Genomic DNA, 18,643 nt, shown 5'->3' on the forward strand with positions numbered 1-18,643 from the left:
TGAAGCATGGCCTGCTGTAGTTTCTTATGAAATGATGTGTAGAAGGTAGATGTCTTATGTTTGTGCATTTCTAAAGATACCTTTGGTCTGTTCTCACAGCTGATTGCTTTGGCTAGGGCTCACACTTATTGTTAGACTTTTACTTAATAATCCAAGTCAGAAGCCTAGGCCTCAGTCTTGCTTTCCACCAGGCCTTTTCTCCTTAGTTTCTCTAGAAAATATGTTTAGGCACTTGTAATTTCTTAGGTCTACTAACAGTTTTCTATTTGTTTTCTAGCTTCCAAATTTTGTAGACATGTGTCTTCTTTTCTCCTTGACATTTCTTCAGTTTTCTCTGTTCTCGTGGGGCTTCCCCTTAATTTCTTTTAATGTTATTTTGCAGGGACACCAGGATGGAATACAAACTGTCATTTAAAAACAAAAAGCCTTAACTAGTTTTGTTTTTCCCTTGGCTTAGAACAATTTGTTATTTTTGCTCACAGTCCTGCGGCTTAGCAGGCTTAACTGAGCAGTTCTAACCCAAGGCCTCTCACATGGTTGCCATGAGACAGAGGCCGGTGCTCATGTCTTAAGTGTGCTGGACATCAAAGATGGCTCCTTTTCATGACTGCAGTTCATGCCGCTTGCTGACTTGGGCACTGACCTGTGGCCCCTCCATGTGGCTGGGATGGGACAGGCACCCTGGGTTCTGAATGGGGAGCATGCCAGGGGCCAGGTGTTTCAAGAGACCTAAACTAGTGGTTTTTTGTTTTGTTTTTGTTTTTTAATGAAAATATATGCCCATGATAAAAATTTAGACTAGAAGGGAGTATTTGATGAAACTTTTCTCCACCTCAGGGCCTTACTTACAATATCTGGAGGCTTACTACTGTTATTCCAGAAATTGTCTGAGTATTCCAGCTTTTATGTGTACATCCCCCTTCCCTTTTTCTTATACAAGTAAGAGTATCTCTTCTGTACCATTTTTCACTTCATACATTAATAGCTTATAGATGGATTTATATTGGCACATCTACATCTATCATTGTATCCATATCTGCAGTTACATCTATATTGATATACAGCAATAGCTGAGAGGTAGAATGTTGGCATATAAGGTGATTACTGTTTTCCCCTTTGGTTTTGCTATAATTTATGCTTGAGAATAACATCTCAATTGAGTGTGGACCAATAGTGTAATTCATTTTCTTTGTTGTTTCTTTGTATATTTTGTCTTTGATTATCGCCTCCCAGCCAGCCCCTTTTTAGTAATTCTTTGTTTCATGTATGACTTTTGGACTCTACTTCTATAAAAATACAATCTGTGTTTCATCCTTTTTTTTTTTTTTTTTTGAAACAGAGTCTCACTCTGTTGCCCAGGCTGGAGTGCAGTGGCACTATCTCGGCTCATGGCAACCTCCGCCTCCTGGGTTCAGATGATTCTCCTGCCTCAGCCTCCCAAGTAACTAGGACTACAGGCATGTGTTACTGCACCTGGCTAATTTTTGTGTTTTTAGTAGAGATGGAGTTTCACTATGTTGCTCAGGTTGGTGTCTAACTCCTGGGCTCAAGTGATCCTCCTGCCTTGGTCTCCCAAAGTGCTGGGGTTATGGTCATGAGCCACCATGTCTGGCCTGGTATTTCTTCATTTTTCTAACAGTATACTTATTTCTACCATAGACATATTTTACCATTTCTTATTTTACACTCAGAATCACAGAAACTTACTGAAAGTCATTAAAGTCATTCTTTGAGCAAACATTTAAGTGTTTTTCAAATGCTAGGTACTATGAATGATGTTGAGGATATAAAGGGAAATGAAGCAATTGTGTGCCTTCCAGCGTCTTGAAGCTGGTAAGATGTGAAATGTGAACAAGTTCTGGCAGGAGCATGAAGAAGAGGAAGGAAGGCCATGGAGGGCCTTTGAGAAGAGATGACAGGTTTCATGAAAAGGAAAGAGCAAGCAGGCAGTTGCCAGGTATCAGATAGTAGAAAAGTCCATTCCAGGCAGAGGAACAGCTGTGCAGGCATGAGAATGAGAAAGGATTGCATGTTTTGGGTTCATGGAGGCATTGAAGGTAGGGAAAGTAGGCAGGAGCCACATCTTGAGAAAATTTGTATGTCATAGGAAGGGTTTGAACTTTATATCTGGGAAAACATTGGAGGATTTTAAGCTAAGAAATGATATAACCAGATTTGTAATTAAATGAAGTAGGTTGGGAGACATTATCAGGCAGACTAGATAGGAAGCTACTGCTGTAATCCACACTAAATGTAGTAAGGACCTAAACTCTTTTGGTGTGTAGTTAATACTAAATAAGTAATAAGTTAGAAAATAAAAATACCACAGGCTGATCGTAGAACCCAACTGCTATTTTATGACAGTCTATGAAAAGTTGTTTATATATCACAGGTTATTGGCTTAAAATGCACATCTTTGTTGAGATAATTGCATATTCACATGCAGTTGTAAGAAATAATAGATCTTTTTACACTTTGCTCGGTTATCATCAATAATAGTATTTTGCAAAACTATAGTACATCACACCAGGATATTGACATCATTATAGTCACACAAATGTACTTTTTGTTTGTTATTTTGAGATAGGATGTCACTGTTTTCCCAGGCTGGTCTTGAATTCCTGGACTCAACTTACCCTTCTGCCTCAGATTCCTTGGTAGCTGGGATTACAGGCGTGTATTACCATGCCCCGCTCTATAGGTATACTTTAAAAATGCAGCCTCATAGTAAGCTAGGAGCTACTCAGTTAAATGGTGTAACTTCCAGTATAAAACAGGCATAGAATACTTGAATACTATATGTCTATTATCATTTTAAGGGTGGCCTAAAAATGTCTCGGTTAGACCAAAAGCACCCATGGTGTACCTCTCTTGTTTGTTTAATTCCCAGAGCGCAGTGCCGGACTGGCATTGAGGGTCCCACTCTGCATTTGTTGGATAAAGGATTAAAAGGCTGAGAACATGCACATCCACATACAGTGCTTCTTAATGATATTTTCTTAGTATCAGTGTTTTGTTTACTGAGTCTTGAGGCCTTAGTGGCTACTTTTGAAGTGCTTAGCAACATTTGTGAGCTTAGTCCAGCAAATGGAGTTAAGCTTTGAAACGGGACTGTGGAAACAGAGAGTGTGCTAACATTGAGATATTTGTACCTTTCTTTCAAATTATGCTGTGGTTATCTTTGGAAGTCTTTTTGTTAAACAATATTCCAAGGGCCCTGTGAAAATTTTAGTTCTATTATAGTGGTCAAATGACTTCAGAAAATGTATGTCTTACCAGATTTAAAAAGCAGAGACAGTTCAAACTACTTCATTGACATTGAATTTTATTTAAATAAAATATAGGTATCTCCAATTCTGACCCCTCATGTCATGCAATTACATGGTTAGCAGTGATATGTCGACAAACTTAAGGTGTTTGACCCTTAATATCATCACCTTACATTTCTTTATTCAACTATAGTGATGTGCATATTATGTTTAATAAATTATTTTTTGCTTGTATTTGTGCATGCATAGCTGTTTTGATTTCTTTAAAATTCTTAGGGAGATAATATGACTTGAATGTAACGCTTTCAGTTCAAGAAAATTGATGGACATACAAAACTAAGTTATAGCCAAAATTAATGCATAATTAAGATATTTTCCCCAAACATCCCGAGTATCTTTTATATCAGAGGATATTAATGAAATCTTTAGAAAAATGTCACAAATAATTCACAAAAGACTGTGTCTCCAAAACTACTTAAAATTTCTGAATTAAAGACTTCTAAACTCTATATACATGCTAGTACTGGTTCTAAACCTTAGACTAACCATTCAGATTAATAGAAAACTTTTTAAAATGTTTAACCAATGTGATGATTGGTTTGTATGGTAATCTCTACAATGCATATTCGTTTAAAACTTTTTCAGAACAACTCAGTTGTAGCCTGGTGTCTGAATAAAGGCACACAATGCTTTTTTAATTTGATGCTAGAATAAAGGCACACAATGCTTATTTAATTTGATGCTAGAAAGTTTTGATGGTTTAGGCAAGTTAAATGAAGAATATAACCAAGTGAAAGAATGGGGGATGAATCGGAAGCTCTAGTATTCAATCTTGGGCCCATCCTACTGTCTATTTTTTGAATTAAGGGCTGTATGTTTACTAAAGTTTGACTAATCATCAATAGTAAATTTAAAAAACAACTTTATTTTTCATTTGTTTTCGGTGTCTTCAACAAGAGTAAGAGCTCCTGAATGGCAGTGCCTATCTTATTCATTTTTGCATCTTGTTTCTGGCATATCAAAGGTGCTTAATAAATATTTTTCATCTATTTTTCTGAAATTCCCTCTGTCTCATCTATTGGGCTTTTCAGTATCTTGTGTTTTTTCCTTTACTTTTCCTGACCCCCTTAAAAATCTTCATCCTCTTTTTCTTTTTTAAATAAATTTTTTAAGAGATGGTGACTTGCTCTGTGGTCCAGGCTGGATGGAGTATAGTAGCTTGATCATAGCTCACTGCAGTCTCAAACTCCTGGGCTCAAGTGATCCTCCAGCCTCAGCCTCCCAAGTAGCTGGGACTGTAGGTATGTGCCGTCCTGCCCAGCTAATTTTTACTTTTATTTCATAGAGACAGGATCCTACTGTGTTGCACAGGCTGGTCTTGAACTGATGGCCTCAAGCCGTCCTCCTTCCTTGGCCTCCCAGGGTGTTGGGATTAAAGGCATAGGACACTGCACCTGGATTCTCTTGTTTTTTTTTTTTTTGAGACAGAGTCTCGCTGTGTCACCCAGGCTGAAGTGCAGTGGCGCGATCTCGGCTCACTGCAAGCTCTGCCTCCTGGGTTCACGCCATTCTCCTGCCTCAGGCTCCCCAGTAGCCGGGACTATAGACGCCCGCCACCACACCCGGCTAATTTTGTTTTGTATTTTTTAGTAGAGACGGGGTTTCACAGTGTTAGCCAGGATGGCCTCGATCTCCTGACCTCATGATCCACCCGCCTCGGCCTCCCAAAGTGCTGGGATTACAGGCATGAGCCACCGCACCCGGCCTCTTGTTCTTTTTGGATATACCTCTCTTTAGTTTGTTGGGTAACTGGTTCTGCCTAATCGCTGGAGAACTCTTTGTTGCTGGGCAACGAGATATACATATCTTTGTATTGAGAACACCTGGCAAAATACTATGTAGATAAATAATAAGTATAACTTTTATATAAAGAACTATATATTAGGATGCCTTTTCAGTACTTTTATTTATAGTACTATAACATTCTGTGATTTTAATTTAGAAATATACAGGCCGGGCGCAGTGGCTCACACCTGTAATCCCAGCACTTTGGGAGGCTGAGGCAGGCGGATCACAAGGTCAGGAGATCGAGACCATCCTGGCTAACACGGTGAAACTCTGTCTCTACTAAAAATACAAAAAATTAGCCAGACTTGCTGGCAGGCACCTGTAGTCCCAGCTACTCAGGAGGCTGAGGCAGGAGAATGGCGTGAACCTGGGAGGCGGAGCTTGCTGTGAGCCTAGATCGCGCCACTGCACTCCAGCCTGGGTGACAGAACGAGACTCTGTCTCCAAAAAAAAAAAAAAAAAAAAAAGAGAGAAATAGTCATACAAGCATTCTTTGTTAACAATCAGGGAAAAAAAAAATAAAACTATGGATCCAAGTGTACAAAAAGTGATCCTTTCCATAGATTTATTAAAATATAAATATATTTTTAAGTATTGAAACATAAAATGTTAATATGTCCATATAGTTGTGAATGAGAAAGATTAAGTTCATATGTTTCTTTTTTACAATGTTTTTCTTTAAAAATTAGTACAGTTGGCCCTCCTATATCCATGGGTTTTGCATCCCTGGAGTCAACCAACTGTGGATCGAAAATATTCTGGAAAAAAAAAAAAGCAACACAATGGATAATTGTGTCTTTACTGAACATGTATAGACTTGTTTCTTGTCATCATTCCCTGAAAAATACAGTCTAACAACTATTTATATAGAATTTACATTGTATTAGGAATTATAAGTAATGTAGAAATGATTTAAGATGCACAGGAGGATGTAAGTAGGTTAGATGCAAATACTATATAGCATTTTATAGAAGAGACTTGAACATCCATGGATTTTTGTCCTTTGGGGATCCTGCAGCCAATCACCCAGGGATAATGAGAGATGACTATAGTTGTTAGCCTTAGCTATGCTAGGAAAACACTGTATACCTCCCCCTTCCTCCAAGTCAGAGAACTGTATTACCTTACTGTATCTAGGAGTCAGACAATTCTATCACATAGGCGAAACTGGATCAGGTAAACGTGAGTTGCCAAGGTTGTCCTGGATAAAATGTCCATTAGGAAAATGTTAAATGATTCTACCGGTAATTGTGTTTAAAGAAATGTAAGTAAGGGTGAATGGTGTTATAATTTCAAGAAAGAGAAAATCATGTATTTTGGAGTAGTATTTGTGAATAGATAATTTATAGTTAATGATATTGGGAAGTTCCCAAGGTTGCGCTGGGAGAGTCAAGGGGTCTATTTGGACAGAAAACACTGTTCCTGTCTTGTGTCTCTGCTTTGCCCTTACCCATTGACCTTTGAACCGAGTCCAGTCCACGTTCACCTTTAACTACGAATCAGTGGCACAAAACAGCATAGAAGTCATTACTTGAACTTCAAGATAAGTTTATCTGCTGTAGAAGAACAACTCAAAAGCAGGAATTTTAAAAAGAATCTTTTATACAATTGGCAATTTTGATGCCATTAATTTCATGTTTTAGTATCTCTCTCTCTCATTCTTTCCCTCTTTCCTTCTTTCTCTCAATAAAGTGACATATTGGCTTTCATTTGTGCCTTCACTCAGAAAATGTGTTCATATTGCTTGTGCAGGCCAGTTAGTTGGATTACCTCATAGATGACAAATAGGAGGTGAGATAGGATTGGGCTCAATATTCGTTCTCTTCATTTTGTCATGGTCCTTTCTGCTTTGACATTTCAAATTGATCATCGAAAGTAGTGAAAGGCAGCTGCTGTTGGATTCTTTGCTTGGTAAGAGTAGTAGTACCCTTGTTTACTCTACTGGTAGAATTGCCTCGGTAAGTATAACTTGGATGTACAAAGTCTAGTATTTATTTTATGTAGAATTGATCAACTGAAAATTCAATTTATCTCTTGGAGAACTCACTCTTTAAAGATACTGCAGAGGCTAGGTACAGTGGCTCACACTTGTAATCTTGATACTTTGGGAGGCCAAGGTGGGAGGATCACTTGAGGCCAGGAGTTCAAGGCTGCAGTGAGCTGTGATTGTGCCATTGCACTCCAGGCTGGGCCACAGAACGATACCTTGACTCAAAAAAGAAAAAAAGAGATGTTGCAGAATAGAATGCATACATAGCCCTTTATCTGAAATTAAATTTGATTTATGTATTTTTCGATATCCACCTCTGTAAAATAAACCTATCTTTAGAAGTTTACTGGTATTTTTGGCAAGAAGTGATTCATATTGCCTCCCATTATTTTAGTGTGTGATTATTAGATTTCACTTAATTGGTTAGAATTTAATAAATTTTCATTGTAATAAATTTGTAAAATGTAAACATAAATACAAATACTGTTTGTAAATCTTTACATTATTAAGAGTATTACATTTTACTATAATTATTGTGTGCTTTTGAGAAATTACAAATTGCTCTTAACCTGAATTTTGCTGATTTTGGTTTATGGAATCATGTGACTCATAGGGGTCAATAGTATTTGAGTGTTTATTTTCTAGCCCTGTGATCTTCAGTAAATTAATAAAGCCTTTTTTGCATTTTTCCTCATCTGTAAAATGGAGCTAATAATGAGTATGTTATAGGGATTTTGAAAGGATTGATAATAAAGGATTAATTATCATTAATGATTAAATGCTTAGATAAGAGCCTAGAAATAGTAAGCATTCAACAGACTTCAGCTGCTATAATAGTTATTATTCATTTTTCTATTATGTAGAGATTGAAAACATTCTGTACATATACTTGATGCATTGTTATAGCAAATAAATACTATTTAATTTAAATTTAAGATCTGTTTTCCATGCCCACATATTAGCAAGGGATTAATTAATTAAATTAATGCAGAGGATGTTTATTGAATTTGTGCCACGGAATATATATTAGGCACTTTGGAGAGTACAAGATTGTTTCCCTCAAAAAACTTACTTAAAATGCTTAATATAAGATAGTAGGAGAGATGGCATCTGAGTAAGTGGCTAAAATACGCGTAGCTGTGATATAGGACATTGGTTTATTTGGGCTCAGGGAATCTTAACCCTTTGTACCAAATTGTACTACGAGCACGTGTTTTTTGTTCTTGAACAGGTTTCTGCATGTTTGTACTCAGTTTGGTGAAGAAACATTATCGTCTGCAGTTTTATATGGTGTGTATTAACTATTATTCCTTAGTCATTATCTGTGATAAAAAACCCTTAACTTTTTTTTTTCTGTAGTGAGAAGATACAGTCTAATCTACTAGCTGTTGTTTTGCATGAATGTGAGGGATATTTGGATTTCAGATGATCATTAAATGTAAACTATTAAAGTTGAGAAGTTTGTGAGGATTTTAAAATTTTAACTGTTTTCAAAGTTTACTGAAAACTTTCAGTTTTCAAATGGTGTAAAATTAAAGTTTTTGGGTTCCTTAAATATGTAGAAATTTGAAGAATTTCTTACTCTTGGACAGTTACTAAGTCTGGGAAGCATCTGTCATATTGTTCTATGAAAGTAACTATGTTTACTTGCACTTGGCGTGAGCATAAAGCAGCAGAGCATGTATGATCTTGGTGGTCATGATTAGTCATAGAATTGTGTAATTCTTTCTGGCATAAGATATTTTGTTCAATGTACCAAAGCCTGTCTTAAGAAATGTATCACTTTACATATGAACTTTTCTTATTTTCTTAAACTGTAGCTAGTAAGACTGTGCAATGCAATGTAGTATTCAGATCTGTAAATTCATGTAATAGTGAGGCTTATTTTGGACTTGGAATATATTTTCTGTTCTTTATGCTTAGCTTTTCTCCATTAAGACATTCTGCTGAACATAATTGCTGGGAAATTTTGTTTCTTATAGTTCTTATTTCAGGGGATCTGAGCATGAAGAGTAAAATTCTGAGTGAATTTTATGTAGAAACAAGACAAGTAAAAGTAATAGAATATACAGTGAAAATATAAATGGCATCTGTTGGAAAAAAATTAATAAGCATTTTTAAGCAATCAGGGTAAAAGAGAATTGTATCTTTTAAGCAGCTAAAAATCGAATAAAATAAAGCAACCATTATAATATGGTTGCTTAAATGGGAAACAGGTTTATTAAGAATAAATCAAAAGGCCAAGCACTGATGACTCATGCCTGTGATCCCAACACTTTGGGAGGCCAAGGCAGGCAGGTGCCTTGAGCCCAGGAGTTTGAGACCAGTCTGGGCAACATGGCAAAACCCCATTTCTACAAAAAATATGAAAATCAGATGGGCATGGTGGCACGCACCTGTAGTCACAGCTACTGGGGAGGCTGAGGCAGGAGGATCACTTGAACCTGGGAGGTCAAGGCTGCAGTGAGCTGTGATCACACCACTGCACGCCAGCCTGGGTGACAGAGTGAGACCCTGTCTCAAGGGCAGGGGTCCGGGGAGAATAAATCAAACTCTTAAGAATTTTTAAAAGTAATTTTATGAATTTCAGCCAAAATTATAAGGCTAGTACATGGAAACCTTGGCTTCTTTTGTTTCTATTCTACCCATATTGTTGACTATGTTAAAAGTGGCCATCTTTCAGGCTAGCTAGAATTGGTAAAACACAAAGGTCTTTAAAAATTTGAAATTGAATACTGTCATTGAACAAACCTGTCGCGATCACCCTTCAAGTATGAAAGATAGAATTTAAGGGCAGTTGAACCCTGCTGGTTTGAATAATTTAAAGTTGGAAATAACTCTTTATGGGAAAAAGTTACCATAATAAACTCTGAAAGAAAAGGAATTTTTAGCATTTTTTTATAACCGCAGAATGCAAGCAGAGTAAAATGCTCCCCTTTAAATGCTAAAACAACAGAAATCTCTCATTATCACTTAAATCTAATGATTCAAGATAATGGTTTATGTTTTATATGTTTTAAAATTTAGTACTATATCTATTATTAGAATTCTATTTGTATGTAAATTAAGGTTACTTTGTTAAATGTTTTCATTATTTTAAGGTTCCGGTAGGCAACAAAAGGAACATAATTTACTAATGGTGTTTATTTTATATGACTCTAACGTATGCATTTTGACCAAAAGTCATGGTAGAAATTTGCGTTTCAAAATCACTGTTGCCTCTTCAGCTGCACTGATCAGTTATGTTCACTAATTTTTGTATTGTTGGGCTATTAACAGTTCGCATGGACTCATGTCACTTTATTGATAACTGTCACTCAGTCACACCTTGTCATCCAAAATCTGTTTGAAGGCATGATATGGTAAGGCAACAGAATTATGCTGCTTTGTAATTATGTCTTAGCACTTTTATAGCTCTTTAACATTGGACAATGTCTTGCAGATTTCTACTAAAATATGCTGTTTGTTCTTATTCCATTAAACTATCTTACTGAGTTTTGCTTACTATTTGACATCTAAAGACAAAATGCTTCATTAACAACTGGATACCATTCTTATTCAGGTTCCAAATATAGGAAGTTCCCATAAAAGACCCAAATAATTAATTACATTTTCAGGTGTTAATAAATCCTAATGTGACTTTTCACAAAAGATAGACTTTAAATATAATATTTATTAAGATATTATTTACATAGAATGCCAAAAAATATAAAACTTTGCCTGTTAGTAACTACTGTGAAGAAATGCATGTTTTTCTAGGTAAAAGGTAGGTAGGTTTTTTCCTTTGCTCCTATGTAGGAGTGGGTTTCCAGATTGTAGAAGTTAATTGCTCTATGGCAGTGGCTTGCATATTCAGAATGCATTTTTGTTAGGTAAAAATCATAAAACTTATTACTTAAAAATTAGTTGGAATGGAGAAAAAGCTTAAGATTTAGAAAAAGTGACCATATTTTTCCTACACTCATTTTAAACTCATTAATTAAAATCTTTTACAGTTGATGGGGTTTGTCAAGATAAATTGTATTCCCTTGACAGCTTTTTGCCTTTTTACCAAGGGTGTGGGTGTGTCTGTGTGTCTGTGTGTCTCTGTGTGTATATGTGTGTGTGTAAGTAATTGGAATCATTTTAAGATTGTCTTTAATGTATTATGCAGACTTTTCATTGATGGGACAGTTACTGAAGTAAGTAGGTTCTGCACATTCAATAGGGTTTACTGAAATCATAAGCTAAGATATAATTAAAAATAATTGAGAATATGTATTAAGAACTCGATATAAATTTATCAGGTTATGCTCTGTCTAAAGAAATGACTCATTTTCATATTAAAAGGCTGGTTTTCTTAAGATTAGCTTTCAGCCTGCCTTTTATTTTTTATTATAACATGTTCCTCATAAAGCTAAAATGAAAACATCCATAACTGTAGAAATCAGTAATTTCATATTTTCCTTAGCAGTATTTTCCTAGCGTGTTAGTTTATTTTTAGATTTTGCTCTGTTTAAATTGGTAAGTGGGCAAATTTGGTTGATATTTATCATTTCTACTGTTTTGGCAAGTGTTATGTTCTGGCTAGGCTGCAGTGCAATCCAAAGGGTTATTCTGATAGTTCATTATGAATCGTAATCTGTGCGAATATTTGCCACTTACTCATGTGAACTTTTTCCTGCTGACTTTTTTTTTTTTTTTTTTTTAAAAACAGGTTCCTTGTTCCAATATCAAGTGTTATCTGCAATGACATAACTGCTTACCTTTTTGGATTTTTTTTTGGGAGAACTCCATTAATTAAGGTAATGGAAAAAGTTTATAAGCAAGCCACTATATAACCTTAAAGATTAGCCACTGGAGGACATTTCCAACAACTTGTGCTGTTGTGCATCTTTTATTTCCGAGGTGCTTTGATTTTGCACGGTACAAAAGCAGCAAGCCATATTTCTCAGTACTTCCTTCTGGGTTCTTCATAGGTTCTTCTGTTGGCTCCTCAGTAAGGGCATGACTCCATCAGTTGTCCTTCCTTCCTTCTTTCCTTCCTTCCCTCCTTCCCTCCTTTCTTTCTTTTCTTTCTTCATGTGGCTTCTTTTCTTTTCAGGAGATGGGGCCTTGCTTTGCCACCCAGGCTGGAGTACAGTGGTGTTATCATGGTTCACTGAAGCTTCCACCTCCCAGGCTCTAGCAATCCCCCCACCTCAGCCTCCCGGGTAGCTGGGGCTTCAGGTTCATGCCACCACACCCGGCTAATTTTTGTATTTTTTGTAGAGATAGAGTCTTGCCATGTTGTTCGGGCTTGTCTCAAACTCCAGGGCTCAAGCTGTCTGCCCATTCCAGCCTCCCAAAGTACTGGGATGAAAGGCCTGAGCCACCGCCCCTCGGCTCTGTGGCTTCTTTTTCTCGGCCATTGGTGCAGTTCTTCTTTATCTTCCTTTCCAGGAGGCCTATACACAAACCTTTTCCTTGACTCTCCTCTCCCTTCAACCTGTAGCCTCACCTGTCCCCTTCTTTACCAAACTTTCTAAAAGAGATTATATAATACCACTTTCACATCCTCATATCTATTTGTGGGACTTTTTATATCCAAACTCATATCAAACGAAGATTTTGGGGCCCTACAATAAAATACTAATAAAATACAAATAATAATGAAAGGGAAAGGAAAATACACCTGAGTAGGCCTTGTTGTTTTGCTATGGAATGGGTTCTGTTTATGGGCAATGGAGGTAAAGAAGGAAATGAACTAAATTATATAGTTCTCATTCGGGAGAAGAAATAAACTAATTCTTCATGGAAATCAAATCATTTTCTAGAACTGATTTCTTCTAAAAGAGCTCTTATTTATTTTTATTTTTTGTTTTTATTTGTTTTTGGAGACAGCGTCTCACCCTGTCACCCAGGCTGGAGTGCAGTGTTGCAATCTGGGTTCACTGCAATCTCCGCCTCCTGGCTTCAAGTGATTCTCCTGCCTCAGCCTCTCAAGTATCTGGGATTACAGGCGTCTGCCACTATACCTGGCTAATTTTAGTATTTTTAGTAGAGACAGGGTTTCACCACGTTGGCCAGGCTGGTCTAGAACTCCTGACCTCGAGTGATCTGCCCACCTTGACCTCCCAAAGTGCTGGGATTACAGGCATGAGCCACCACACCTGGCCTGAAAGAGCGTTTCATGTTGGAGTTTCAGATAAGATTCACACAATTCACATTATTGGTCAAAGTTTTTAATAATGTTCTGACAGACATATTATTACTTGGCTGTTTTGATATTATTATATGAAGGCAGTTTTGGAAGGACTGAGACAATTGTTCAGATATAAAGCCTTCTGTTTGTTCAGAGTGGTAGGAGGGTAGTTTTGCGTTACCAGAGGAATTTGTGGACTGCCTGTTCTTCCAAAAACCTCTGTAAACTCTACCCTTCTTGGGGAGGAGCTCACAGAGAGCATCTGCTGAGAGCATCAGCACACAGAGAGCATTGGGCTGAGCTGTATAAGGATACTGGTAAGCAAGCTGTATATTTTTAAAATGTTTCTAAAGCTACTCCAGAGCACATGATTTATGTATTCAAGAGTTATACCCAGACTGAGAATTTTTCGGCTTGGGAAGCTGTATTAGTTCATTTTCACACTGCTATAAAGAAATGCCTGAGCTTTAAGTCACTCATGGTTCTGCAGGCTGTACAGGAAGCATGGCTGGGGAGGCCTCAGGAAACTTACAATCTTGGTGGAAGGGGAAGCAGGCACATCTTACATGGTCAGAGCAGGAGAAAGAGGGAGAGTGAGGAGGTGCCACAAACTTTTCGACAACCAGATATCATGAGAACTCATGGGACAGCAGTAGGGGAATGGTGCTTAACCATTAGAAACCACTTCCCTGATCCAGTCACCTCCCACCAGGCCCCACCTCTGACACTGAGGATTACAAGTTGACATGACATTTGGGTGGAGACGCAGATCCAAACCATATCAGAAGCTTTCAAAAAGGCTGTTATAGCTGTGGAAGAATCTTAGCAACTGATTTTGAACACAGCCTTCTAGTGAATTTATCAGGCTGGGTTAGTCGTATAATATACTTAGATAATTGAATAATTAACCCCTAAATCTATATGATAGGCATCAATTTAATCTGATAAGCTATCTTTACAGTAATCAGCACTTTTGAATTTGAGTCTGCTCCTCCTGCATGGCAGTGATAGTGAATTACCCTAGGAGAAGGTATGTCTGTCCCTTCTCTGTGGCAGAATTGTTATCAGATTTGTTAGGAAACCATTTCTGCCAACTGTTTTGGTTTGGGGCTCTATGAATATCAGGACAAGAAGTCTGTGAAGAGCTCCTATAGGTTAACCCATAACCCATTTTAATCTCCAGAGACTTCATTCTGATACTTGGTTTCTGTCCCTCATTAATGACCTGATGACCAAATCTCCCCACACATCTCTTTATCTCCCCTGGGCCACAACTTTCACCTTCTACTCCTGAATCTTTTCCTTCTGCCCCGACACCACTAACTTCTAGATTTTTTTCCGGATTTCTGTCCATGAATGGTCCATTGACTGGGCCGCAATAGCCTGAATCCAACACAAAGAATATCTCTTCTTTGAAGTACATGTTCCTTTCTTCTTGGAGATGGACATAGGTTGTGAAAAAAGAGGGAAGGATATGTGAATACTTGAGCAAATACAGTATCTGGGGTTCTGGAGTATTTTGCCATATCAGAAGGAAGTCTGTGTTTATATAGCATATTAGGAATATGTGAAAATTATATGTGCTAAAATGTCCATGTTTCATTGTACTCATTCTATTTTTGGCCAATAGCGGGTCAATATTGACTGTGTGTACTTGGAACGAATATATCTCATTCTTATTCAAAGAACTTATACCAACTATTATCGGGTTTTATATTAGCATAAAAGTCATGGGACAGTTATTTTAGTATAGAGTTTATAGTCTTTTAAGAGACAAAACAAATTTAGGTCATTTAACATGAACAAACACATATTCACAGCGTCAAATATTTGAGGGTCTACTATGTGTTTAAATATTATTAGAGAGATTTTCAGTAGTAAATCAAGATCAGAGAAAAGGAAAAAGGGTTTTAAACTATTCCAATAAGAGAAAAAGTAAGAAGAGATGTACAGGTTATTGAGGAAACTCCTTGAACAGAGTTTGTATGTATATATAATGTGAGTTTTGTGAGTGCAGTAATGCTTTTTAATTTTATTTGCCCTTTTTTAGTTGTCTCCTAAAAAGACGTGGGAAGGATTCATTGGTGGTTTCTTTTCCACAGTTGTGTTTGGATTCATTGTGAGTATTGCTAAGATTTTTATTTTATATACATTTTGAAATATGATACCAAGCTTATTAGTCTACTTTAAACCTAGAAAAATTAAACCACAAAATGCTAATAATGTATTTATTGAAACCTACTAAAAAGAACCAGTACTGTACCTCAGTAGCCCTTATCCTGGCTACATATAGAATCACCTGAGAAGCTTGAACAAAATCTGTGTCTCAACCTTATCCCAGGCCAATTAAAACCCCCAGGTAATTCTAATGGCCATCCATGCTGTTGTGCTGTTGTGTTTGGTAGTTTCTAACAGCTATTCTGCCTTAGGTGGGGCACAAGTACTGGGAGGGGTGGTGGCCTTGAGTAATAGCAGAGTATGCAAATACTGTTGAAAAGCTCTGCCTTCTTAAACACATGGTGGCCGCTTGGCTCAGTGGGTGGTTACTGTTGTGGGCCCAACATGCAGAAACAGTCTGTTAACTATACATTATTAATGTTCGCTTTTAGCATGTTCAATAGCTATTGTTTATGTTTTACAAATTAGTTTACAGATTTTTATTAAAAGGTGTCCAGTGAGAATGAGAGTGTAGTACCATAGCTGGATATAAGATAAATATACAAAAAAGTACTGTCAGGAAGCTTAATTTTTCCTTGTTTCTGACAGCTGTAGTTACATTCTGTATCCAAATCTAGAGTACCTAGTAACAACATGAAGCATGGAGAGAGTGAATATACAAATAAATGGAAGTGTGCCATGATCCTGGATGGGGGAACCACCAGAATTCCTCCATTTAATTTATAAATTTAGTTCATTTGCAATGAAAATTTTAATAAAATGTGATAAAATTGTTCCAATGTTTTTGTGGTAGAATATTGATGAGATGATAATAATTGACAGATAGAAGAATGCAAAAGGATCCAATCTCATCCAATGTGTTTACATTACAAAGTGAGAATAATTAAACATTATGAAGTTAAATAGTGTAAGAATTTGTTATTATCAAAGACTATCTTGAAAATACCACAGGAATAGCCATATCATTGGAAGAAAAGTAGGAGCTACCCCGTAAGCATGTAAAGCATGACAAAATAATGGGGAAGGAAATTTCACATCTATAAGAAATTATATATACATAATATATATAATATGTAATATATATAATGTATATTTTATATATATAATAAACTGGTTGTTTGGAAGCAAAATCCGTTTATATTCATTCCTAGTGTCTTGAACTTCTATTAATCATTCTCGAGCAGAATAACAGGGTGAATGGCTGCAAGAAAAAGAGAATAAGCTGTTGTCTAGCAATTTAAATTTATAACAGGATATTTTATTTTATGTATCTTACTTCCAAGGCTGAGGACATCTAGTTTTAAAAATTGCAGTGGTGTGGCCAGGGAAAGAATAATTTGGTCAAAGTTTTCTGGGCTGGCTAAGAACAGCGGTGTTTTTCACCTGTACTATTGTGTACTATTTTCAATGTAATGTTGAATTACTGGTTAATTATTAACTGATTAAATTAATATAAACTTTTGTGCAGTATACTTCAGTTCTTTATTCTCCTGTACCATATAATTGTGATTATGCAGAGATTACAATCTTATTGATTTCAAAAAAACTTTTTTTCTAAAGGTCTTTTAAGTCTTTTACTAGGATAATTATGACCATTTAACTTTGAAAATACATAGCAAAATATTAAGACAGAAATTTTGGCATTCTATCTCTGGCTCTTCTGATGTATACCTTAAAAGATATATATTTAGTCAGTGTGTCATGAACTTTTGCTTTGTTTTTTGTTTTGTTTTGTTTTGTTTTGAACACCAGGCTGCCTATGTGTTATCCAAATACCAGTACTTTGTCTGCCCAGTGGAATACCGAAGTGATGTAAACTCCTTCGTGACGGAATGTGAGCCCTCAGAACTTTTCCAGCTTCAGACTTATTCCCTTCCACCCTTTCTAAAGGCAGTGTTGAGACAGGTAGAGTAAAAGTTCAAAATAAACATAGTTAGAGATCTTTCACTCTGAAGATTAAGCTTCTTTTATTATTTATTTATTTATTTTATTTGTTTCTTTTTTTGAGACAGAATTTCCCTCTGTTGCCCAGGCTGGAGTATAGTGGCATAATCTCAGCTTACTGCAACCTTTGCCTACCAGGCTCAGGCGATTCTTATGCCTTAGCCTCCTGAGTAGCTGGGATTACAGGCACTCACCACCACACCTGGTTAACTTTTGTATTTTAAGTAGAGACAGGTGTCGCCATGTTGGCCAATCCGGTCTCAAACTCCTGGCCTCAAGTGATCCACCTGCTTAGCCTCCCAAGGTGCTGGGATTACAAGCGTGAGCCATTTGTGCCTGGCCTGAAGATTAAGCTTTCTTTAAAAGTGGGATTCAGATTTGTACAAGAAACTGACTTCTGTAGAATTTTTAATTCCTTGATATAGCAGTGGTGTTAGTGTTAACTTAAATCAAATGGATGAGAACGACTTACAAATCAAATGGATCCAATGGTTTTGAATGTGTTTCTCATATCACTGACATCAGTTGACTCAATTTAAAACTTAAAATTCACCAGTTTACCGAATCCATGATTTTTAGAGGATATTTATTATGGATAGAAAGTTGCTGCTTCTACAAATCAGTTTTCCTTCCAAACACACAGTGCCTTCATTTAAAGGTATCTTGGAGGCCTTGCACTGGAGGATGTCGACATGCTCTCTAGTAGAACCCCCCTGATCTGTGTCATCAGGTCTGGTGAGTGGCTGGTTAAAGTGAGGAATCAAATAATAGCATGTGTGTCTGTATCTTTGTGTGCACACATGTACACGTTTGTAAAGTAAAATCCATGATTTTTGAGAAGCAACTTAACAAATTGTTTCTCTCTCTGAGTGCTCAGTACATGGTTTCCAAGAACTTTTTGAATGTCCAAGCCATCTGTTACTTGTTATAAAACTTTTTATACTGCTGGTGTTTGATTAGGAGCAAGGCTATTGCTTTGAGAACAGGTCAAAAATTGATGTCTCCGCCGGGCACAGTGGCTTACACCTGCAATACCAGCACTTTGGGAGGCCAAGGCAGGTGGATCTCCTGAGATCAGGAGTTCCAGACCAGCCTGACCAAAAGGTGAAACCCCATCTCTACTAAACATAAAAAATTAGGCAGACGTGGTAGCACACACCTGTAATTCCAGCTACTTGGGAAGCTGAGGCAGGAGAATCACTTGAACCTGGGAGGCAGATGTTGCAGTGAGCTGAGATTGCACCATTGCAC

General features: G+C 36.9%; 1 protein-coding gene across 1 annotated transcript in view; it reads left to right on the top strand.

Moving 5' to 3' along the window:
• CDS1 (CDP-diacylglycerol synthase 1) overlaps positions 1–18,643 on the top strand; it is a 73,677-nt gene that overhangs the window by 46,003 nt on the left and 9,031 nt on the right. The window contains exons 6-10 of the mRNA XM_007999118.3: positions 8,339–8,397; positions 10,387–10,469; positions 11,804–11,891; positions 15,321–15,389; positions 17,201–17,353. Of these exons, the coding sequence (XP_007997309.1) occupies positions 8,339–8,397; positions 10,387–10,469; positions 11,804–11,891; positions 15,321–15,389; positions 17,201–17,353 (452 nt within the window). The remainder of the gene's footprint in view (positions 1–8,338; positions 8,398–10,386; positions 10,470–11,803; positions 11,892–15,320; positions 15,390–17,200; positions 17,354–18,643) is intronic.

This window comes from Chlorocebus sabaeus, chromosome 7, assembly GCF_047675955.1.
Source record: "Chlorocebus sabaeus isolate Y175 chromosome 7, mChlSab1.0.hap1, whole genome shotgun sequence".
Classification (NCBI taxonomy): domain Eukaryota; kingdom Metazoa; phylum Chordata; class Mammalia; order Primates; family Cercopithecidae; genus Chlorocebus; species Chlorocebus sabaeus.